This window comes from Hakea prostrata, chromosome 7 (genome assembly GCF_041222555.1).
Source record: "Hakea prostrata isolate BN-2017 chromosome 7, UWA_Hpros_2, whole genome shotgun sequence".
Classification (NCBI taxonomy): domain Eukaryota; kingdom Viridiplantae; phylum Streptophyta; class Magnoliopsida; order Proteales; family Proteaceae; genus Hakea; species Hakea prostrata.
The window spans coordinates 71,172,003-71,195,927 of NC_142606.1; the positions used below are offsets into that span (position 1 = coordinate 71,172,003).

At 38.0% G+C, this 23,925-nt stretch overlaps 1 protein-coding gene and 1 pseudogene across 3 annotated transcripts; both read left to right on the forward strand.

Moving 5' to 3' along the window:
* The first annotated feature begins 1,948 nt into the window (after positions 1-1,948).
* GCR1 (G-protein-coupled receptor 1) lies at positions 1,949-15,966 on the forward strand. Of its 3 annotated transcripts, XM_089160761.1 has the most exons (10): positions 1,949-2,244; positions 3,829-3,860; positions 3,988-4,157; positions 4,739-4,837; positions 5,278-5,375; positions 5,527-5,583; positions 6,822-6,929; positions 7,550-7,693; positions 14,387-14,457; positions 14,831-15,966. In XM_089160761.1, exons 1-10 carry the CDS (start codon positions 2,065-2,067, stop codon positions 14,931-14,933), a joined length of 1,062 nt encoding a protein of 353 aa, XP_089016887.1. In that variant the 5' UTR covers positions 1,949-2,064; the 3' UTR covers positions 14,934-15,966. The 3 variants fall into 3 exon arrangements, 2 of the variants coding, with proteins under 2 accessions (XP_089016887.1, XP_089016888.1); XR_016174338.1 differs by lacking the exon at positions 14,831-15,966 and having other exon boundaries at positions 7,590-7,693; positions 14,387-14,453; XM_089160762.1 differs by lacking the exon at positions 6,822-6,929 and having other exon boundaries at positions 14,831-15,964.
* Positions 15,967-16,578: 612 nt separating this feature from the next.
* On the forward strand, positions 16,579-19,432 carry LOC149011949 (subtilisin-like protease SBT1.8 pseudogene; annotated as a pseudogene).
* Positions 19,433-23,925: the final 4,493 nt, after the last annotated feature.

Below are 23,925 nucleotides of genomic sequence, written 5' to 3' on the forward strand. Positions count from 1 at the left end.
ACCTACTATTATCTGCAGGTCAGATCTACAACCTTCCAACTTAGAGACCCAAACCTCTGTTTTTTCTTTTCTTCTATAAATGGCATATATCTCTACCATTGTAATTCAACCTAGCTTCTTACTCACCTAGTCCACCAAGCCATACATTTTGTGGATCAAAGACAGAGACGGGGAAATGCCAATTCATCTAATTGTTTCAAAGTTCCATTTCAAAATGTATGAAGCATTCTCTTGATAACAATGAATTATCGTGTACCCAAAAAGAACTAGACAAGAAGAATTCTTAGAAGTGGTGGGGAAAAAACTGTGTTTCTTACTGTTTGATGTTATTAGGAGTTTATTTCTTGTGAAATGCACTACCACATCATAGTTGTTAGTTTAGAGAAGATAAAATACTTGTTATCTCAGATTTGTCCTGCATTCTCTGAATTGGTTGTTCTCCCTTGATTTTCTACAGGATAGTCTTCAAGCTCACACCCACAGATTTTGTGACCACACCAACAAAGGTGGAACCCAGAGGAGACTGGTCCAGCCATGACTTGGAACGCAAGTGAGGACCCTCGTTTCATTGTTCCCACTTTTGAAAGGAACAAAGAAGTAACCTAGCCGGTGCTTCCTGGTTAGAGAATCTCATGTAATATGGCCTATGTCTCTGTTTTGGTATTGTTATTATTCACAACAACAATGACAAGTAGTTCATATTTTTACAATTGATGTAATATTTACACATCTCACCATAACAATATTTTTTATTCTTGTCTTCTTCAAATTTCTGCACCAATTGACATGTAATTTAAGAAACCCTGTTACTATTTCCAAAGAGTTCTACCCAAAAAAAAAAAAAAAAACAGAGAGTTGAACACTAAAGAGAATATAATAAAAAAACAAAAACATATATCATCAAAAAATTTTAGTTATTACATAAACATCAAAATTATATGAATGATGCTTGCTTTATATATCTTATTTGCATTTAGTGGAATTTTCTTTTATAAGGTAAATCATATTAGAATCTGAAACCTTTTAGATATCAAAGCCAAAAAAAATTTATACATTAAAAATAATTGTATTATTAATAAACACCAAAGAAATCTAGAATAATAAATAAAACATATCCAAAGGAATAATACGTAAGCATTAGAATGACAAGAATAAAATAAAATAAAAATGATAATCAGGACAGTAAAATACCGGTAAAGGGTTGCTCAGTTGATAATGACTGACAACTTTTAGTGAAGAGGCCACGGGTTCGACTCTCCCATGGTATTTGTAGATCGTCTACCTTACTACTAGTAGGGGTGTAAATGGATAACCAAAATCCGCTTCCGAATTCACATCCGCATCCGTTTAGGGGTATTCGAATCTGTTCGATTATTAATAGGATGTGGATATGGTATACCCCTTTCTTACCGATTATTACCCATCCGATAAAATTATCCGATTAAGTTACTTATTTAGATTTATTATTCTTATTTTTGTAAATTTTACCTATGATATGTGACTATTCTTCTAGATTTTCTAATAAAATAGCTACCAAAGTTGTAAAATTCTTAAATTTAAAACCTAGCCCTCACAAATAAAAAGGTAAAAATGTAAACAGGTAGTTAAAAATTTGTATTCAATCTATATTCATGCCCATTTAGAAAAATCTATTTAAGAAAATAACTATCCGATTATCCTGGAATCCGACAAAATCTATCCGAAAACCGATATAATAGGATGCGGATATGGATATACCACTAATCCGAATCCGGTTTGCACCCCTAACTACGAGGAGTCTAGATTGTCTGCTCACCCAATACTTTTTAAACACAAATATTGTGTGTGGGATCTAATTTAAAATACTAATAAAATAATTCAGCGATGAAATTTCAGTAGTCGGTAATTTGGTAGAAAACAATAAAATAAGTCAGGGGGTGTAGTAATTTCACCTTCTTCTTTGGCTGTGTACTCTGACACTGCTCCTCCTTTTGAATGAATCTGCGACTTCGGTTTTGGTTCTAGTCACAGAAGAGAACAGTGTTTTCTCTCCCAATCAATCTTCAAGAACGTTCAAATTCGGAGATGGCGATATCTCAGATTGCCGGGACTCTCACTGCACACGATCGCCAGATTTTGGCTGCGGTGAATGCTGGGGCTTCAAGTTTCTCACTTATTGGCTCGTCTTTCATCGTTCTCTGCTACCTTTTCTTCAAGGAACTTCACAAATTTTCTTTCAAGCTCGTCTTCTTTCTTGCTCTTTCTGTAAGTCAAGCCATTTCACTTGCTGAACCATCCTTGTATCTTGCTTTTCGAACTTGCAAACTCGCTTTTCTTAAATTCCGTTATTTCTTGATGGATCTCATTCCTTACGATCGGGATTTTGAATATCATTAAGCTTTTTGGATAAATTGAGAAAAATAAAGATTGTACTTCTTGGAAATTGACTTCGTGTTTCTTGGTTGTTTTTAATTTACCGCGAAGTAACAAATTTCGTTCTTCGACAATTAGATCTGTCTTTTATTTGTGATTTCCCCATCTTTACGATAGTGGCCTGTGTTCGTGCACGAAAAGTACGAAATGAAGACGAATAAGTTCTTGATCTCCACTTGTTAATTGAGACACTTTTTTTCTTCTTCTTCTTCTTGGCAATTGTTTGTGTAGTTTTACCAACTTTCAAATGTTAAGTGTTATCGAGTTTCCAATGCTGGTTAGCTATTTGAGTAGCATTTAGGCAAATCCATATGATACGGATGCCATTTGCTTCTGAATTTAACGCTGGACTAGTCTATAACACTGTCCTTGATTTCTTTTCCGTTCATAATTCTCATCGGTGAAAATCCATTGTCATTTCTATTCTAATTGGAGATGTTATACATTCTACCTTGAGTTCTCCAGTGTATTGAAATGAGATACATAAAAGATTGAGTGATTTGAAGTCAAGGTTTCTAGTTTTCACTTACCGTAGTTGAGGATACTGCAAGCATGGTGAAAAAAATGTAGTGTAACCTTGGTTAGCTTGATATTTTTGTTTATTTTCGTTCCTTTTCCAAATGATGGGAAAATTCAAGAACTGAGACGGTAAACTTCAGCTTGAGTGGATGAATCATCCTAACTTTGTCCAATGATGATTTTCTTCTCTTCTATTTACTACTCCTAGAGGTGGGCCTTGGCGCAATGGTGGTTGGACTACAATTGTAGCCTGAGGTCCAGGTATTGAAACAGTCTCCCAGCTAAAATTATTGGGGTGTGGCTGCGTGCTTTGCTTGTGTGGAAGTCTTCGGCACTGGGTTTGCCTATTCTATTACTCCTTCTGTTGAGTTTCTCTTACCCCACCTATCAATTCTAAGTTATTCAGTTGGGTTGTTTTGGAGAATAAAGCAGGGTTTAGGTCTATTGTAGCTTCATGGTGTTAAATTTATATGTATACATGCTTCGGTGCATACAGAAGAAAGGGGAGAAGAAAAAATCTGAACTTACCAATTTTCCTCAATGTTTGAAAAGTATCTTTTTCACTCCTTGAGCATTGAGATTTTTTACCGTACATGCCATTTCCGTCACTTGAAATAGGCTTCTTTTTGTTTCCAATATGTATAGGGTTAAAAATTTGTTAAATTGACAGAGTTATATCATACTTCCGCAGCTAGTATTTTTTCTGTTATTATATCGATTATCTTTGAATTGCTGAGCTCCTTATTGTTTATCAGTTCATAAGACATCCTGAATTCTCATTTATGTTCATTTTATTTCTCTCAACCTCTATGGGCTCATTGATGTGACATCTTTAATATTAGCGTTCTTTCTTATTTGCTGTTGTATTTTTACTCCTAATATTTCCTCCTTGTACAGGATATGCTTTGCAGTTTCTTCAGCATGGTTGGGTATGTTTCTTTCATCATGTCATGCTTTCTGTTCTTGAACACTATCTTTGATTAAAAAGCAATATGTCAAATTGCGTGTTGCTTCTGTTAACAAATGCAGAATTCATGGTTTCCATTTTTTATGCAGGGATCCAGGAAAGGGATTGTTTTGCTATGCTCAAGGCTATACTACACATTTCTTTTTTGTTGCTTCTTTCTTATGGACTACAACGATAGCTTTTACTCTTCACCGCACGGTTGTTAGACATAAAACGGATGTTGAAGATTTGGAGCCCATGTTTCACTTGTATGTCTGGGGTATGCATTATATTAACTTGTGATTAATTTTCCCAGAGAGAAAAAGTGGGATTTAGGTGAAAAATTTCCTTTTATTTGTGTTTTCTGGCCACAAGCAGAGCCTTAATGTTTGGCTGAAACTTGCTTCTTTCTGGGTGGTCACCAGTTGAACTGCCTTGATTGATCAACGATGGGCTGTATAAAGTAATGCAGGAGTAGAAAAGTCAACATTCTTAGATGAAGGCCAAACTTTACATTTGGAAGTTGGAACCCACAGAATCAACAAGTGACCCTTCAATTGATGAATGATTGGTTAAGTAATTTGAGACTAGTTAGAGAATCTGACTTAGTTGAAGTCAAATGCCCCCCCTTTTTTCTTTTTAAGTTTGCCTACTTATATAGTTTATTTTTCAGTTATCAAGTGAAGATAGGTGTTATGAATCCAAGCTAAGTTAACTAGATAGGGTTATTCACTATTCAGGCATTAAAATAAAAGTAGGTGGCATCAATGCTTTATAAATTATTTCTTGAAATTTTGTTTTGGTGTCGTGCTATAAGTGATTAAGCTAAAATCAATTTTGATTATTAATTCATTGCTGCAGGAATATCTCTGGTTTTGACTGTTGTCCGCTCTATAGGCAATGATCCTGGACGCTTGGGTGTCTGGTGTTGGACAGAAACTGGACGTGCTGGGAAGGCATGTAAAGATTAGGCTGTAGCCGCAAACTTCTTAAGCTATGCATAGTTAGTTTTTCCTACTGGAAGAATTCATTTCGTCGTTCAGTGAGTTAGGAAATAGATGTATATGTTTTTGTCCTTTTAAGCTTTTCATTATGTCAATTCTGATAGATTGCTTTTAGAATATCTTGTTGTTATTCATGGAAGGATGAAACATAGTAACGTAAGGCTGAATTAGCTGGTTAACTAACTGCAGATATCCACAAAATAGCAAAGGGTTAATGGCATATCCATCCCCTGGTTTCTGACCTAATGCCAAACTTCTCCCTTGTAACTCCCCCTTGAACCTCTCCTATCATCTGTTTTTATTTTTCAAGCAGTTCATCTTTTATGCATATTTCAACATCCTTTTCTCCATCTTTAGTTGTGATATTAGCCTTACTCTATTTATTTCTGCAGGCAGTGCACTTCATAACATTTTATGCTCCACTTTGGGGTGCAATTCTATTCAATGGATTTACATACTTTCAAGTGATTCGTATGCTAAATAATGCAACCCGTGTAAGTAAATTTTCACCCTGGATTCAAAATGAGATGTAAAGTCAATTGAATAAGTTATATTAGCTATTTAGCTTACTTCATTAGTCTCATAATGCATTTTGTAACTCCTGCAAACTAACTTATGCTGACTTAGTGGGTTTGAAACTTTCAGATGGCTGTGGGTATGTCAGAACGACCACAACAGTCGGAAGTAAGGCCAGATATGAAGGTACTGTGCTGGCAACTTCTACTTTGACGTTACTTTTTATGCTAAGGGTAGTTAAAATGACTTTTCTGTTTGATGTTGGACAAGATGGATATTTTCCAACTTACTCGTGTAACTCCCCACCACACCCCTTTTTCTTTTCCCCATCTTTGGGGATGATTTTCTGGTTATCATCTGATCACCCTACTTTGAGTGTTCCTTTTAAACCATTGGGTTTATCCCTAGAATTTTATCTGAGTAAACTATTATTTCCACCAATATGTTATCATTTTTTGTGTCTAGAGAGGTGGTTCATGTGCTGCCCCATTTTTCTGGGTTATTTATTATTATTATTTGCATATCTCCAGTCCCAAACTGCCTTGTGAATCTGTTTACATTTTCATAGACATAGAACTTGAATACTTTCGGTGAATCCAAATACAATATAAAGAGGATGGACTTGGTTTTAGCATAAGTTGAGCCTAGAGGGAGGAATTTGGCCTTTAAGGATGATATTTTTCCCAAACCCTTGGGGGTATATTCATTATACTTAATGGTTTGAATGGTTTGGACTGGGGAGGGTGGAATAGTCACCAGCTTCAGCTGTGAGACTCTATTGTCAAGGCAAGCCAGTAAATGATATCCTTCTTATTTTCCTTCAACTCTAAATTTACAGTGAAATGGGGCCTCAAATATGGTAAAGGAGGTATACAAGTTTGCTAGAATGATTGGGAAGTACTAGAAGGAACTAGTTTATATTAGATGTAATAGGAATGAGGATCAGAGAATCTTGATGGAGGGATATTAAGAAACATAAAGGCACATTTGGAACTATAAGCATCATGTGAGGAATTTTGTAGGGTTAAGTGCTATTAATGGGTTGAAGACAGCTTGGGCTTTGTGCTTCAATAGTATCACTACTTTGGTTTGGAATTTGTAGAGATGATATCATGTTGACTGTGAACTTGATTTTAGAGTATGACAATTTGCATTTATATGATCCAGTAAAGAGAAGCTTCTCTCCGCAGAAATCCTCTAATTTTTGCCATGTATTGGGATGATGTGGCAATTTTTGACCATTGGTTGAACAGGGGGCCATCAGGACAGGAAACATGTTTAATTTCAGAAACAAATTTAAATACATATACCCATCCATGTGTTGGTGTGCATCTCCATGTATGTGTATATGCTGCAGCCTCCATATTCTGGATCTTTTGATGACTTTACTGGATCTGTTTGACGGAAACATGAGATTTGAACAGAAAACTAGGCGCCTTGCTGTCTACAAGATTTGGGCACCATCTAATCTGAAATCTGGTAGATCTGAGTCCAACATAAAAGGCCCCTTTAAATGGGCAGGAAAAGGAAAAGTAAGTACTTGGTGATGTCTTAAAATGGTTATCCTTTGAATTAATTCTCAACTTATTCGAATAGCTTCATGGAGAAATCTGATGTTGTAGAGAAACAGTGATTCTGACTTCTGTCTGGACTTTGATGTCAAAATGTCTTTCTGCAAACCTTAAAGTAGAAAAAAGACACTTTCAAAATTTCCTGAATTTCTTGATGGAAACTAATCTATTTGATCTCCTTGTTCATGTGTCTGGTTTTCTGTGCATCACTGTCCATGAAGAACCTATTTTTTCAGCTTCCATCCCACAAGTTGACGATAGGATAGTTTGCTAGTTTGGTACTTACAGATCCTGTCTAAGACCTGTAAATTTTAGAGGACTGTTTTTTACTTTGCCCTTGTGGCTTCCCGGTTCAGCAATCTGTGTTGTGATTGCATTGCAATTTGGGTATGTTTTAGCCATCTTCATGCTTATCATTGGACTTACATTTATGATTTGGTAACTGTCTTGCTGGACTTGGTTGGTTCTATAGCATATGACATATCTATTCAACTAATTTTTTTTTTTTGGGGGTAATAAAGTCTAACTTTTCTTTTCTGGGTTTTATATCTTGCTCATATTGATGCCTTTTTTTCCTATAGGCTCTAAATCGCTGGGGTTACTATCCGCTGATTCTTATAGGTTCATGGACATTTAGCACAATTAACCGCATTCATGATTTCATAGAACCAAACCACAAGATATTTTGGCTTTCCGTACTTGACATTGGAACAGCTGCTCTTATGGTACGTCTCTTTAAGAACAGTCTAGTTTTTGTTATCTTCTACTACTGATTAATTTTGTTATACTGTTTGACCACGGTTTCTAATATAATGGTTGAGAGTAGTATTATTGAGAAAATTGCTTACTATACATCTGGTAATACAAGGTTATGGGAATTGGAATCGGAATGGTAGAATCAGCTGTGTGATCTGGATGCCTACCAATTCAGAGTGGCTGATCCATACTGCTATTCTTGGGTAAAATTCTAGCTGTACCAAAACTAAAAATCGAATTGGAATTGTGGCTGAAATTGGCTGAGGCCAATCCTGTTGCCCATTCTGCATGTATGAATCTTGGGTGCATGATACCAAACCAGGGCCTTCGTTTGCAATCTCATATGAAGCATTTTGTTGGCTCTGTGGGCTTCTTTTTTTATTATTTTTTTCCCTTCGAACTCTAGTATGTTAAAATTTGTGGAAATTAGTGAATACTTGGATGATCAATGTGACCCCCAAGCTCCTTATTTATAATAATTTGAAATACAAAGTTACATAATTACCCTCACTAAACAATTGAATGATAATAACTTTACCACAACTTATAATTAAACCAACATAAATATATCGAACCAACCAACACTACCTCTCAAGTTGAGGCATAGATATTAATCATGCCCAACTTGCTCAAAATAGGGAAAAAGTCTCCTTCCTTCAGTCCTTTAGTAAAGATGTCAGCTATTTGATCTCCATATCTGACAAAAGGCTTGCATATCAGCCCTTGCTCCAATTTTCCTTTGACAAAAAATCTATCTATTGGAATATGTTTGTACGATCATGTTGCTGCATTGGATTATTGGCTATACTGATGGCAGCCTTGTTGTCATAATACATCATCATGGGGCTTGTAACAGGAAACCCAATATCTTCTAAAAGACCCTTTAGCCATTAAAGCTCACATACTCCTCGAACTTTGGATCTGTACTCGACCTCTGTACTAGATAGTGATACCACAATTTGCTTCTTACTCCTCCAGGTCACTAGATTGCGCCCAACAAATGTACAGTATCCTGATATTGATTTTCTGTCAAGTGAACTAGCCTAATCAGCATTTGCTTCCACTTTTGAATTATCTAAGGGTGACAGAAGTATTCCCTTTCCTGGTTTGGACTTCTAATACTGAAGTATTCTAGTAACAACATTCATATGAGTCGAGTATGGGTCATGCATAAACCGGCTCACTAGGCTTATTGAAAAATCAATGTTGGGTCTGGCGTGTGACAAATAAATCAATTTTCCAACCAACCTCTATATCTCCGGTTATCTACTGGTATTCCCTCTTTCTCTTTAAGCTTAATGCTTGCTTTAATTGGGTATCCATGGCTTTACATCCCACCAATCCCACTTCTGAAACTAAGTTTAGGATATACTTGCACTGGGACAAATAGATGCCTTTTTCTGACCTAGCAACCTCAATTCCAAGGAAATACTTGAGTTTCCCTAGATCTTTAACCTCAAACTCCTTGCCAAGGAAGCTCTTTAGCTTTTGTATTTTTGCCCCATCATTCCCAGTGATGACAATGTCATCCACATAGACTATAAGAAGATTAATGTGAGTTCTTGACCTTTCACAAAGAGAGTATGGTTAGCACTATTTTGCTTGTAACCAATTGATGTTACGGCCTTTTAAAGGCGTCCAAACTAACATCGGGGAGATTGCTTCAACCCATAAATCGACTTCTTCAACCGACAAACCTTCCCTTTTGTTTTGCTATCAAAGAATCAATGTGGGATTTCCATGTAGGCCTCTTCTTTCAATTCTCCATGCAAAAATGCGTTCTTTACATCTAATTGATTTAAATCCCAATCTTGATTCACAACCATTGGTAACAATACCCTAACTGTATTTAATTTTGCAACATGAGCAAATGTCTCTTGATAATCAATTCCATAAGTTTGGGTGAGCCCTTTTGCAATCAATCTAGCCTTCAATCTGTTGGCCAAACCATTTATGTTCTGTTTCACCACGAACACCTACTTACAACCTACCAGTTGTTTCCCTGGAGGAAGAGTAGCCAACTCCCAAGTACTGTTCTTCTTCATGGCTTGCATTTCCTCTACCACTGTTGCCTTTCAATTTTTATCAGTATAGGCTTCCTGCCAAGTCTTTGGAATAGATGCAATAGATAAAGAATATATGAAGGCTTAGTTGGAGTTAGACAAAGAATCATAGGAAACATATTTAGCTATAGGATGCTAAATACATGATCTAACTCCTTTTTTAATAGCAATAGGAAGGTCAAAAGAAGATACCTCAGGGATACTTACAGGACCTAAATTTGGATCAGGAGACTAGAATGGTAACCTGTCAACCTTCTCTACCTGTTGTTGCCGATTAGTTTTCTTCCTCTGATAGCTCTACACATCCTTGCTTTGATCAATTTGCTTTGAAAGACCTTAATAATGTGCCTTACAAGAGTGGTCTCCTCCTGGATAGGATCCTCACTAGGTTTAAAGGAGGAAATGGGAGAGTGAGTGTCTACAGGTATGCTGGCTGAATGCTCTCCCTGGTCAGGAATGAACCTCAAAATGGGGCTGAATTGGGTTTGGTAGGTCTCTACATGTGACAGGAACGTCCAAAGTGGGAAAGAACACCTTTGCTCTTGGTGTCTCCCCTTGGAGAGGTGTATAATACGGATTAGGCTCATTGAAGATGACATCCATGGACACAATTGTCCTCCTGGAAGGAAGATGGTAACATTTGTAACCCTTTTAAGTAGCAGAATACTCCAAAAAAATGCAGCGGAGGCCACGAGGTTCCAACTAAATCTTGTAGGTCGAAGTCCTGGCATAACACACAACCAAATATCCTTGGAGGAACTATAAAGGAAGATGTCCCTTGAAGAACCTCATTGGGACATTTGAAGTCAAGGATCCTACTAGGCATCCTATTCATGAGGTAGGATGTAGTGATTATTGCATCACTTCAATATTGTTCGGGGACATTCATGGCAATTGGAAGAGAACGAGCAATCTCTAAGAGATGCCTATTTTTTCTTCCGGCCACTCCATTTTAGGCCGCAGTATGAATACAACTAGTTTGGTGTATTATGCCAAAATTAGAGAGGTATCATTGAAATTCTTTTTCACTATGCTCAATTCAGTTGTCACTGCGAAGGACCTTTGCATTGGCATTAAATTGAGTTTTAACCATGTTAGGAAAATCTTGAAAACATTGGAAAACTTTTTTTTTTCTTTAAATAAGTCCATGTGGATCTAGAATGATGACAATCAATAAAAGTAACAAAATAACGATGGCCAGTAACAGACATGCATCGATAAGGCCCCCACACATCAGTATGAATTAACATAAAATGAAGTGAACTTCTATTATTATTAGAAGGGCAAATAATTTGAATGACTCTGTTTAGCAAAAAATACATGCTTCACAAAAAAATTCCCTATGACAAGATGAAACTAAATCCAGAATTTTTTTCTTCTAAGAGTTCCTATTGGGGGATGTCCTAGCCTACAATGCCATTGGTGGAGATCCGAAATAGCCGAATTGACTTGATGAGGAGTAACAAGCATAACAAAAGAAGATGCTCCATTCGGCTCCAACAAGTAAAGTCCTTTGTCCAATTTATCATGTCCAATCTCCTTCCTCGTTACTAGATCCTAGAAGACATATTAGGAAGGAAAAAAGATTACCTTACAATTCAAGTCATTGGTAGGACTACTAATTTAAAAAATGTTAGTAGAAAAAGATAGAACATGTAAAATTGAGGACAAAGAATGGGTTAGTAGAAAAAGATAGAACATGTAAAACTGAGGACAAAGAAAGGGATGGTGACTGCTGTATGGTTCCCTTCCCAGCAACAGAAGAGTAAGAGCCATCAGCTATACGAACCTTATCTTTCCCTGAGGTAGGTAAATAATTTAAGAAAAGGGAAGTAGAACTTGTCAGGCTATCATATGGTTTATTGCTCCATTATCAATAATCTATGGAGCACAAATTGAGCAAGCATGGAAGCCTGTAAATAAGCTACTTGAAGTAGCAAGGTAGGAGTTCAATTGTGCAAGTGAAGAAGCATTGGAAGAGGCAGCGGCTGCAGTAAGATGATTGTAGAATGCGTCTCAAAACAAGCAACTCATCCTGGGAAAAGCCGATATCTGTAGTAGGTATTGCAGGAACAGTCTCTAAATGATTAGCCTTTGGTTTACCCTTCCGTTGGGCTCTTTTTTGGTCAAAATTAGCAGGATTCCCATGTAATTTTCAGCATGTAGCTTTGGTATGATAAGGCTTGTGGCAATGTTCACACTTAACCACATCTTTGGCTGGGTCAGTTTTAGACATCATACTTACACTCTTAAGAACATATTTTTCCATTATCAGGTTGTGCAGCATAGCCAAGCAGTGACTCTCCTCACATTGGACAAATGCATAGGATTATTCTAGTGTAGGAGATGGAGAATGACTCAAAACTTGTACCCGAATTGGATCATACTCCACATTTAATCTAGCCAAAAAATCATACACCCGAATTTTGTCAAACATGCTTCCTATAGGTAGTCACATCATCAGGATTAGTAGGTTGGTAGTTACCATAATGATCCAACTCTTGCCAGAGAGAACGTAGTTTTGCATAGTACTATGTAATGGTCAACTCCTTCTGTGTAGTTTCATGGAGTTTCTTCCGTAACTTATAGATTTGTGCATCATTCCCTAATTGTCCATAGGTTTCCTTAGTGGTCTTCCAAATCTAAGCTGTTGTATCCAACAATAAATACCCCCTAGCGAGATTTTGATGCATGGAATTCAAAGGAATGACATTATAAGAGAGTTGTTTGAAATCCATTTATCCTGAGCTATACCAACAGTTAAGGGTTTGGTGGTAGTGCCCAAAATATGATCAATAAGACCTCTTTCAGCAATTGTCAAATAGGTAGAACGAGACTAGATCAAATAATTAGTTCCATTGAACCTGACAAATAATGGTGTAAGGGTGGAATAATTTCTTGACTTTTGTTGGAACAACTTCGACATCCAATTGTGCCATATCTTCAGTTAACTCACCAGCCGACCATCGAAAAAAAAATAAAAAATCCACGGAAGAAAAATTAATTTCTTGGAGACGGAAACCAGAAAAAAATCTTAGGTTGATCAATCCAAAAAAGAACTTGATCAAATCTGCTGTTCTTCAGTCTTCAAACCTTTCGAAGCATCTAAAACATTGCAAGAATAGATCTTCGACCCCAAAAAAAATTCTGTCATCGCAGGAGAAGAAAGGACAGCATCGATTCCTGCCAAAAAATTATTTCATATATGCTGCCCAGAAGATCGTAACCCACCAAGAGGGAGCTGGCAGTAAGAGAAGGAGACAGAAAGAGGAGGAAGGGGTGAGTATTGGTGACGGTAAAGAGGAAGTTTTTCCTCAGTCGTTGGCGGAAAAAAGGGGGAAAAATGTCGTTGGCAGAAAAAGAAGAGAGAGAAAGAGGCATGAGTTTTTTTCTTGTTCGATGCTACCTTTCCCTTGGCTCTGATGCCATGTGGAAATTAGTGAATACTTGAATGATCAATGTGACCCCCAAGCTCCTTATTTATAATAATGTGAAATATGCAAAGTTACATAATTACCCTTACTAAATACCTGTATAATAATAACTTAAACCACAACTTATAATAAACCAAACCAACCAACAAAATTCCACATAAATTATACATGGTACCAAACCAGGGCCTTTCTTCACATTTGAAGTTTTAAACATGTGTCGAGTTTCAGTCTCGTCATGCTCATTCCAACCCCAGAGAGGGAATCTTCCTAGAAGACTTCAGTTTTATGATTGTTTGACCAATTCACTCTTATGTTTTGCTAATGGAATGTTTATAATATATGAGGATTATAAAATGGTTTCTACTGTTATGCTTATTCATTTCTAAAGCATATCCTAATTCTCTTTCTAATTCAGTAAGGTGTGTTCAAGCACTAATTCTTTTTATACAACATTGTATAATGTACAATGTACACTACCAACTTAGTGTTTTACCATTTTGGCTGTGTTTTTACAATATAAAGTTTCTACTATGTTTAAACTTCAAAGGTTTTGAGATTTCTGAGAAGTTTCGAGAGCTAATTTGGCCACTTCGGGTTCAAAACTTCAATCAAGAGTTCAAGTTTTGACTGAAATCTCACAGTTTAATAAAATATTTTGGGCCAGAAAACAAAACCTTGAACATGAAATAACCTACATCTCAAGTTTGATTTCTGACCATCATAATGGAACACTGGACTTTTCTTACTTGGGATTACATGTACGCCTGATTTGTCTAAAAAGGACTGTAATGATGTTTGGAGAATCATTGCCTTTCCTTTTACCATTCTCTTGTATATCTTAACGAAATCTAATTTTCCAAGAAAATATTTGTCCTTGAGGTGTCACTACCTGCTTCTTACTCTACCAACTGAAAATGGTAACCTGTTTTTTGTAAAGTCACTTTCAGATTCAAGCTTCCAGGCAAAAACACCCTACACCAGGCTAAGTCAACTAATTATATCAATACTATATTTATAATCTTCAATTTTATGGAACATGTCAGTATATGCATCCAGCAGTTGTCTACTAATTGGATTCTAAATTTACAGCATGTTCTAATTATACTGATCAACGCTAGAATGCTTTTATGTTTTTATTGAGTATTGACAGTCACTGATGTTACAGGGATTGTTCAACTCAATTGCTTATGGTCTTAACTCTTCAGTGCGACGAGCAATTCATGAGAGACTGGATCTGTAAGTTACCTGGTCTTCTAGACATAAGTCAAAAAAGGCAGCAGTGTTTTGACAAGGCTGCCTGAACTATTCACCATATTATGTTATACCATTCATTGTGTAATTTTGTCAAGTTTTCATTTTTCCCTTTGTTATTTATCTTAGTCATTAGTAATCCTAGTCATTTTTGTTTATTGAAGGGGGTTCACCTAGTGGAGTAGGCAAACTTAGATACGGCAACATGATCCTACCATAGTGCTATAGGAACTCCTTATTTGCCTAGAGTATCTAAGTGGATGCCTTACCCTCTTCAGTGGCATGATTGCATTGGCACCTTAATAGCTGTGACTAAATCCAGATGTTACTGTGATTAATTATGTTTACATTTCAACAGGTGGTGGCCAGAGAGGTATCGTAGGTGGTTGCCAATTTCAAGGGTGAGAAGCCTAGATCAAGAAAGCGAGTTAGTTGCACTGAAAAGTCAGGGCCAACAATAGCAACTTTGGTATTATCCTTATTCTTGTGGCTTTGTCACCATTGTATTCCATCTGACCTTCCATGGTTTCATGTATTTGAGAATGAGAAGTTTCCCACAGCAAAGGTGAATACAATTCCTGTACCAAAAGTGAGTGTCTTAGGTCTCTTGGATATCACTAATATTCCACAGATTTTGCCATCCTGTGTGTCCTTCCCCTTGTAAATCGCCATCATTCGCATGATTTTGACATTAAAGACAGTTTTGACATCAGAGCAAGCAGTAGTGCTCCAGGAGTTTCAGGTCTAGCGTCCAACCTGTGAGATGCGAAGACACTAAAAGCAGGAGACTTGGAACCATTTCATGCTGGATGAAGGCATCAGTGGTGTGTTCTTTTATGCTGTATAAAAAAATGTAACTGTTCAAACTTGTCTCTATTAGAATATTTCTTTGCCAATGAAATACTTACATTTTTTTTTACCTATATTCGGAAAAATGTGCAAGACTTGGAGGTTTTAATTTTGACATATTGAAATTCATCTCAAATATTTTTTATAATTTTCTTTTGTGGGTGCCTAAGAATGATTTAAGACACAGAATACTGAATGAAAGTGTTGGAAGTTCACAATACACCCTAGGTGTGTTATTTAAGAAAATCCCATTAATTATATACCAATAGAAGAAATTAATCTGCTTGTTTTGCCCCTCAGTCCACACTTCAATGGTATTTACTATTACTACCCTCATCAAATCACCTTTTTAATGTGAAGAGTATGGGTCAGTGTCGCTTTAGAACAAAGGTGTTGATTTGATTTCTGGTTCAACATATGGTATATTATATACAAATCAAAATGAATTGAAATCAAATGGTTTCATGAGCTCAAATGAATTTGTTCTGTTTTATTTGGCTATTGCTATTTGGTTGGAATGTCTCCTGAAGTCTTCCCATTCATAAACTCAATTTGGATTGTAGTGTTCTCGTCCAGTGTGGCTGAAAATTTAGTATTGTTTGGTTGGTGCTCTCTCTACTATCTTTTTCATTGATTCTCCATTACTAGTAAGTTGCAAGTTTGTGATATCTGTTTTTTTGGAAATGGATTTTTCTTCATTCATTCTTTCATTTTTCATCAGTAAATGAGGATCCTTTCTTTCTCTTTCTTTGTTTTATTTAATGAAAAGGACTTCTTTTCAAATCCAGAGGTTTACATAAAGCGGATTTGGCATCTGATGGTGAGGTATCATGAAATGTCCTGAGGCTGAAAACGAGTACCAAAAAGTAACTAATTGGCCCAAATGTTGGGAAATTCGCCATTGATGATGAATTACTAAACAGAACAAAATTAGGAATACAAACACCAAACAATAGCTTCAAAGTGGTCATCATCTTGCATGCAGGCTCTCATGTTGTTGTCTCAATACAGGTGCTCATCTAATAGTTGGGCATCGAGCTCCTAAACGATGACTGAGATTTTCATTGAGATGAGCTTGTAAGAGTTATGCACAGCAAAGTGGAAGCATTACCCAGTTGCAGAGAATCCAAAATTTTCATTTACTCATGCTTCTTCCCCCAACCATGAGAGTGGGATCCTTCATTCCTCACCTGGTGGTAGTTTATGAGGAGGATGAAGCCCACTTTATCATTTCCTCCCTCGCCCTCTGCATTTGATTTCATGAAGTTCTTGAATTCCACCCAGTAACCAATCTCCTTAATTTCCAGAACCCAGATCCATCTCTTGCAATAACAATGGCCTCTGTTTTCCTGTATTGCTTCCTTTTTCTTGTTCATTTTTCCAGTTCCGTTAATCTCATGGCAGCCAAGAAAACATACATTGTACACATGAAGCATCACCATAAGCCCTCATCCTTCCCTACCCACCACGATTGGTACAAAGCCCATCTCCAATCCTTCTCATCCCATCCTTCCTCCCTTCTCTATACCTACACCACCGCCTACCATGGCTTCGCCGCCTCCCTCGATGGTGGTCAAGCAGAGTCTCTCCGGCAATCCAACTCTGTTTTGAGTTTGTACGAAGACCCAATATATCACCTCCACACCACTCGTTCCCCTAAATTCCTAGGCCTTGACAGCGAATTAGGCTTGTGGGCTGGTCACCACACACATGATCTAGATGAAGCTTCCCAAAACGTCATCATCGGCTTCCTTGACACTGGAATTTGGCCTGAATCGAAGAGTTTTGACGACTCTGGAATGCACCAAATTCCTTCCAAATGGCGAGGCCAGTGCGAATCCAGCGTCAATTTCAGTGCTTCACTCTGCAATAGAAAACTCATCGGCGCTCGTAGATTCTCCAAGGGCTACTTAACAGCCTCAGGTGGGAAATTCAAGACGGAAATCAAGGAAAACGACTCACCTCGAGACCAATTCGGACACGGCACCCACACGGCTAGCACTGCTGCTGGGTCACCTGTCTTCAGTGCTAGCTTCCTCGGCTACGCAAATGGCACTGCTCGTGGGATGGCTTCACGAGCTCGTATTGCTTCTTACAAGGTGTGTTGGAGCAGTGGTTGCTATGGTTCTGACGTACTTGCTGCAATAGACTCTGCCATTGCTGATGGTGTTGACATCTTATCTCTTTCTCTAGGAAGCAAATCCCAACCTTACTATCGTGACCCAATTGCGATTGGAGCATTTACAGCTTTGGAGATGGGTATCTTCGTCTCCAGCTCCGGTGGGAATTTTGGACCTGGTAAGGCTTCTGTTGTTAATGCAGCTCCATGGATGACCACTGTTGGTGCTGGAACACTGGACCGTGATTTCCCTGGCTATGTTCAACTCGGGAATGGGAAACGGTTCACGGGAATTGGGCTTGACCGGAGAATCGGGATCGGTTCGAAAGAGATTGGTTTGGTTTACGATAAAACCAACAGTTCGAGCAGCTTTTGTTTGCCTGGTTCGCTCGAACCGGGGTGGGTTCGAGGGAAGGTGGTGTTATGCGATAACGGTATCGTGGAGCGCGTGGACAAAGGGGAAACGGTACGCGCGGCTGGGGGAGTGGGCATGATACTCGCTCATTCGAATGCTAGTGGTGAGGTGTTGGTGGCAGATTGCCACATGATACCCGCAGTGTCCGTGCGCAAGGAGGTAGGGTATATGATCAAGGAGTATCTGGCTTCAGATTCTAATCCAACGGTCATTTTGAGCTTTGGAGGGACAGTGCTGAATGTACATCCTTCACCAGTAGTTGCTGGATTTAGTTCAAGAGGACCCAACATCATTTCACCCCAGATACTGAAACCGGACCTTATTGGACCGGGGGTTAACATCTTGGCTGCATGGTCAGATTCGGTCGGTCCTACTGGTCTGCCACAAGACCCAATGAGGACCCGGTTCAATATCATGTCAGGTAATGCCAAGGGGAGAGAGAGAGAGTAGGGCTTGACTTTAGTGCTATAAAAGGTCGAGATCTCAATCTCGATCTCGATCGTTCATTTCTCAACACTTTTTCAAAAGGACGGTCGAAATCGAAATTTCAGTCGAGATTGAGATCTCGACCATTCACTACAAGTGTTGTGCATTAATTGCACACAGAGGAAATACACCCAATACTTAATTGGTTTGAATCTAGATCCTGAACTTGTTAAGGTTGAGGTGTGTGATTCCTTCGTGATTCTTCATCACACAATAAGAGATGGACTTAACTTCTGAGTACCAACAAAATGAATATGAAATCTTACGTAAAATCCACATTTATTGTGTGATAGAGAAGTAGGAGGTTATCATCTTAATAGAAGTGATTATTACTCAGACATCCATAAAGCATAATAATGGATGATTACTAACGAATCACACCATTGGATTGGAATAATGCAGGTACGTCAATGTCATGTCCCCACATCAGCGGGGTAGCTGCGTTGCTGAAAGCGGCCCATCCAGATTGGAGCCCAACTGCCATCAAATCGGCTCTCATGACAACAGCCTACACCCGCGACAACACCAGATCCCCTCTACGTGATGCCGCAGGTGATAATGTCTCTTCACCATGGGCTTACGGGTCAGGTCATGTAGACCCATATAAAGCCCTCTCCCCTGGCCTTGTCTACAATGCAACACTTGAAGACTACAATGCATTAATCTGCTCTTTGGACAACATCACTGATCACATCCAAGCCATCACCAAGAGGCCCAACATCACTTGTTCCACTTCCCGGAGGTTTCAAGACCCGGGCGAGTTCAACTACCCTTCGTTCTCTGTGTTGTTCGAGAAGACCCGACGGGTCATTGAGTACAGCCGAGAATTGACCAATGTCGGGCCTTCCTCCTCCATCTATGCCGTTACCATCCATGGGTCCCCAAACGTAGAGGTCAAAGTGACTCCAACCAGGCTTGTGTTCAGCGAGGTTGGAGAGAAGCTCAGATACAAAGTCACCTTTGTGTCAAAGAAGGATATGGATCGGGTCGAAACGGGTCCGGATTTTGGGTGGATCGTTTGGAGTAACAAGCAAAACCAAATTCGAAGCCCAGTCTCTTACGAATGGACGCAATCACGATCCCTATTTTGATTTTACTAATTTACCCTCGATCCTATTTCAATTTACAATTTCATCCTCGCTGTGTTGGAGGATTCATGCATGGTTTAACATCATATGATGTGATGTGAGTTATCTATAGAAACATATATTAACAAGTAGCCATGATATCTGAGGCTTTTGGAGTTATCGATCATTTTTTATGTATTCCCTATTTTCACTAAGTTAATAAAGCATCTTTTGAGGGTTTAAAGAAAAAAAAAGAGTTTTTTACATGAGTCCCCTCTATTTTTATAAGAAACAAACCGCACCTCCTCTAGAATAAAAACCTTGCAAATACCCCTTCCACTTTTAATTCCGTTACTTAGGACTGTTAAATAATCTTAATTGTCTATATTATCTTCAAATATGGTAACGTTTGAACTTCATTTTCAAGAGTTTTTTACATGAGCCCCCTCCATTTTCATGGGAAACAAGGTGCACCCCCTCTAAAATATAAAAACCTTACAAATACCCCCTCCACCGTTAACCTTGTTACTTAGGACTGTTAAATAATTTTAATATGACCATATTACCCTCAATATGGTAACGTTTGAATTTCTTATTTTCAAAGTCATACCACCTCACTCATCACAGTTACTCACGATGCCTCGTAATCTATCATCACTACTACCAATCAACGCCCACAATTACCACAGAAGGAACATTTGAGGAGAAGCAATGTGTACCTCATCTTGAGGAGAAGAAGAAAAAAAATGCAAGTGAGGTACGCACTACTTCTTGTCAAATGTTCTTCCGGTGGAGGGGGTATTTGTAAGGTTTTTTATTTTAGAGGGAGTGCGTCTTGTTTCCCATGAAAATGGAGAGGACTCATGTAAAAAATTCTTGAAAATAAAAAATTCAAACGTTACCATATTTGAGAGCATGGTAAAAAATTCGAGGGAAACTCAAGTTTCGACCGGGTGAAAATGGGAAACTTAAGGTGGAAACTTGGGAAATTTCGAGGAAACCGATGACTTTTCCGTACAAATTTCGACATCAAGTTTCGAAAGGTTTTAGAGAGTATTTTGGGGTGGGATCCTGTATTTAAGCTAATTAGAGTATAAAGAATGCATTTGTTGTATTTTGCTAAAAAAATCAATGTAAATATGTCATTCAATGTACATAACATCAATGTAGAGTTGTCCAAAAGTACATTATAAACTTAACTACTTAAGCACATAACATTCAATATATAATTTCTAACTTCAAAATAGTTGACAATAAAAGGAAAATACAACTTAGTATTAAGAGGAGTGCCAATAATGGATTCATCCTATGAGCTAAGTAGTACTATGCCTGTAACATCCTCTCCTCCAACCAACGAACATAGACATCCCATGACATTTTATGCCTATGGTTGTCAAGTTAATCGACAACTGTAATTTTATGAGTCTGGTCATCAATATGCTTACAAGAAGTAGATAACCAACCTAAGGGAATACACACTTTGGATAGAGAAGTCCTGATGGAGGGGGTATTTGTCGTGGGTATATGGGGAAACATGAAATAAACAAAAAAAATTGAAAATTTGGGAAACTACAAAATTTACAGGAAAAAAGTCCCAAGTTTCCACAAAATTTCCCAGGTTTCCACGAAATTTCCTAAGTTTCCACAAAATTTCATAGTTTTCCATGAAATTTCCCAAGTTTCCCACGGGAATTTTTTTTCCTCATGAACCAGCTGGTCCAACTGGATTGAACCAAGTTTCGACAAGTTTCGATAGGTTTCGAGGTTTCGACAAGTTTCGACGAAATTTCAATAGTTTCGATAGAAACTGAGGACTTTTTTTCGGTCCTCATGATTTTCGTTTCGCATTTTTCAAAATGGAAATTTTCAGTGGAAATTTCACAAGTTTTGATGGAATTTTGTTCTATGTTTGAGAGTAATATGTTCATATTAAGATTAGTTAACAGTCTTAAGTAAGGGGTTAATGGTGGAGGGGGTAATTGCAAGGTTTTAATTTTAGAGAGGGTGCGATTTGTTTCCCATGAAAATGAAGGGGGCTCATGTAAAAAACTCAAAAAAAAACCATTTTCAAAGAATTCGGAGTGTCTTCTAACCTCAACTTTCAGAAGAGACATTTACATAATTTGGTAAAGATTTTTCTGGTTGCTCAGCTATAGTTGTTGATAACTTTTGATGGTACACGCTATTATATTTTTTCATGGAAGATGGTATTCTAGAAATCAATGTTGGACAAAATGAGTTTTTTTTTTAATTTTTCTTTTCTATTAACTTCCTTCAATAATTAAGAACGAAAGACAAATAATCTAGGGAGATTAATTATAGTTAATGTAAACATTTGAAGAGGGAAAATAATCTAGAGATTGTTAATTTCAATATTATATGATATGATAACCAGCTCAATTTTCAAAAATCTAACTAAATATTTGAAAAAGTTTAAATTTTTATCACAAATCAAGTGCATTTGCACATGCATTTTTACAAAGAGAAATTTTTTTTTTTACAAACTTTGGGTCTGTGCGTTTAGATGTGGGAGTTTTATCGGGTCCATTTCTGACAAAGAAATGGACCTCCATTTCCTTCTCAGATGGATGACACCTGTACAATTTGTATCCAACGGTAAAAGTAAATCAAAATGAAATAAGCCTTTCATCTTCCAAATGTCTTCTCTTTCATTTCTCGCGTTTCAGTCTCTTCACTTCTCTGCAAAACCAGACGGGCAGGAACAACGATAATCGCAAGTTTCACCAGCCAGATACGATAAACCACGACAACCAAACAATACCATTCAAGGTTAGTAAAAAAAAGCACATTTGTTGGGCCCTCCAGTTTTCCATTCTCTGTTTCTGCAAATCACCAAAAGCTCATAAGAGAAAAGGTCAAACCAGAGCATTCTCTGAAAACATTGATAAACAATGGAAGAAGAAGAAAATCCAACGACACCCTTTTGGCTAAAAACCAGCAAAAATCCATATGGTCACCGTCATCGTCGCTCATCGTCTCTCGCCATTACTGCATTACTTCTCCTCTTCTTTGTTATTCTTTCGATCATTTCATTTGTTTCTCAGGGTTCCACGCCCAATTCGGTGAAGAAGAAGTGGGAGTCAGTGAATCTCTTGCTTGTTCTCTTCGCTGTTGCTTGTGGGTTTCTCAACAGGAAAATTAAGGATAGCCCTTCCTCTTACTCGTCCTCTTCTAGCGGCAGTGAAGCTAATGGCGTCACTTCTCACGTCTCAGAGAACCCACTTCAATCAATAGCTCCAACTCGTCAATGATTTGAATATTCCTCCGATCCATGGATCTACGAGTCTGTCGGTAGTTCTAATGCTTACGATTCGACCAATTTGATTTCGATTTCGATGAACCCGGTCTGTTTGAGGAGAAATTGCAGCTCCTATCCAGATTTCAAGCAAGAGTTTTCATGGGCTTCCGGCGACGAAGATAGATGGCGTTTCTTTGACGGCAATGTCATCGATTTTAATGCTTATCGAGCGTCTTCGGAAAAATTTAGCCGTTGCGGGACCGGACCATTCGGCTCCACCACCACCAGTGCCACCGGGAACGAAGACTTCAAACCCTGAACTGAAACAGTTGAGGAGATGGTGTGGCAACCCGTCGGGTGAGATTTGGAGAAACCGGTGAAGCTGAAGGGTTGTCGATCGTCGTGGTTGCCGCCGTGCACAGAGAAAGAAAAGATACTGAAACACGGGAGAGAGGAAGGAGAATAGATTTGAAAGATAAAGTGCTTGTTTAATTTTGATTTATTTTTAGCCGTTAGATAGAGGTTATACAGGTGTCGTCCATCTGAGAAGGAAATGGAGGTCCATTTCTTTGTCAGAAATGGACCCGATAAAACTCCTTTAGATGTGGCGGGATAATTGGAAGACAATCTCTATAATTTGTGAGTTCTATCTGCTTTTATGGTGGCAAAATATTTTTAAAACTCCCATCTCTCATACATTTTCTGATGGGACTTTGTGAAAAAGGGAGAAAAATGAGAAAACTTGACTCCCGCTTTCTTTCGCTTCCTCTTTCCCGCTAGGGATCATCAGCTTCTTCTTCGTCGTCTCTCTCTCGATCATGCTCAGTCGCTCTCTCTCTCTGGATGCTTCTTTTGCCGTTCTAAGAGGAATTTCTCAGTGTCTGCTTTTTTCCTTGTTTGATTGAAGCTCTCAATATCTCATAATCAGCAGAGTTTCCCTTTTTTCTCAGTCAGGTATGGTCTCTCGCCTCTGCGGTTGTTAGATCACCTAAAGTCTTAGATTTCAGAAACTGTGTGATTCTGATACTTATTTCCTCTAGAATAGTGGAATGAAGCAAATATTTCTTTTCTACCATAACTGAGTGTCTAGTGTATTTTCTTTTCCTATAAAATTCACTAGAAAGAAGGATAAAGATTAGAAAATAAATCGCCATTGTTTCCTGCTGTAAGATCAAATCATTGAAAAGAAGAGTTCTAGATCAATTTATCTTAGTGACTTTCTGCAATGGATCTAGACACTGGAGGTGCCTCTTTACGT

What these genes read in the sequence shown, in the direction of transcription:
- GCR1 (XM_089160761.1), top strand. Translation starts at nt 2,065, where the DNA reads ATGGCGATATCTCAGATTGCCGGGACTCTCACTGCACACGATCGCCAG. An exon ending in GTTTCACTTGTATGTCTGGG is followed by an intron (nt 4,158 to 4,738) that starts GTATGCATTATA and finishes TCATTGCTGCAG; the next exon opens with GAATATCTCTGGTTTTGACT. An exon ending in ATTCATGAGAGACTGGATCT is followed by an intron (nt 14,458 to 14,830) that starts GTAAGTTACCTG and finishes ACATTTCAACAG; the next exon opens with GTGGTGGCCAGAGAGGTATC.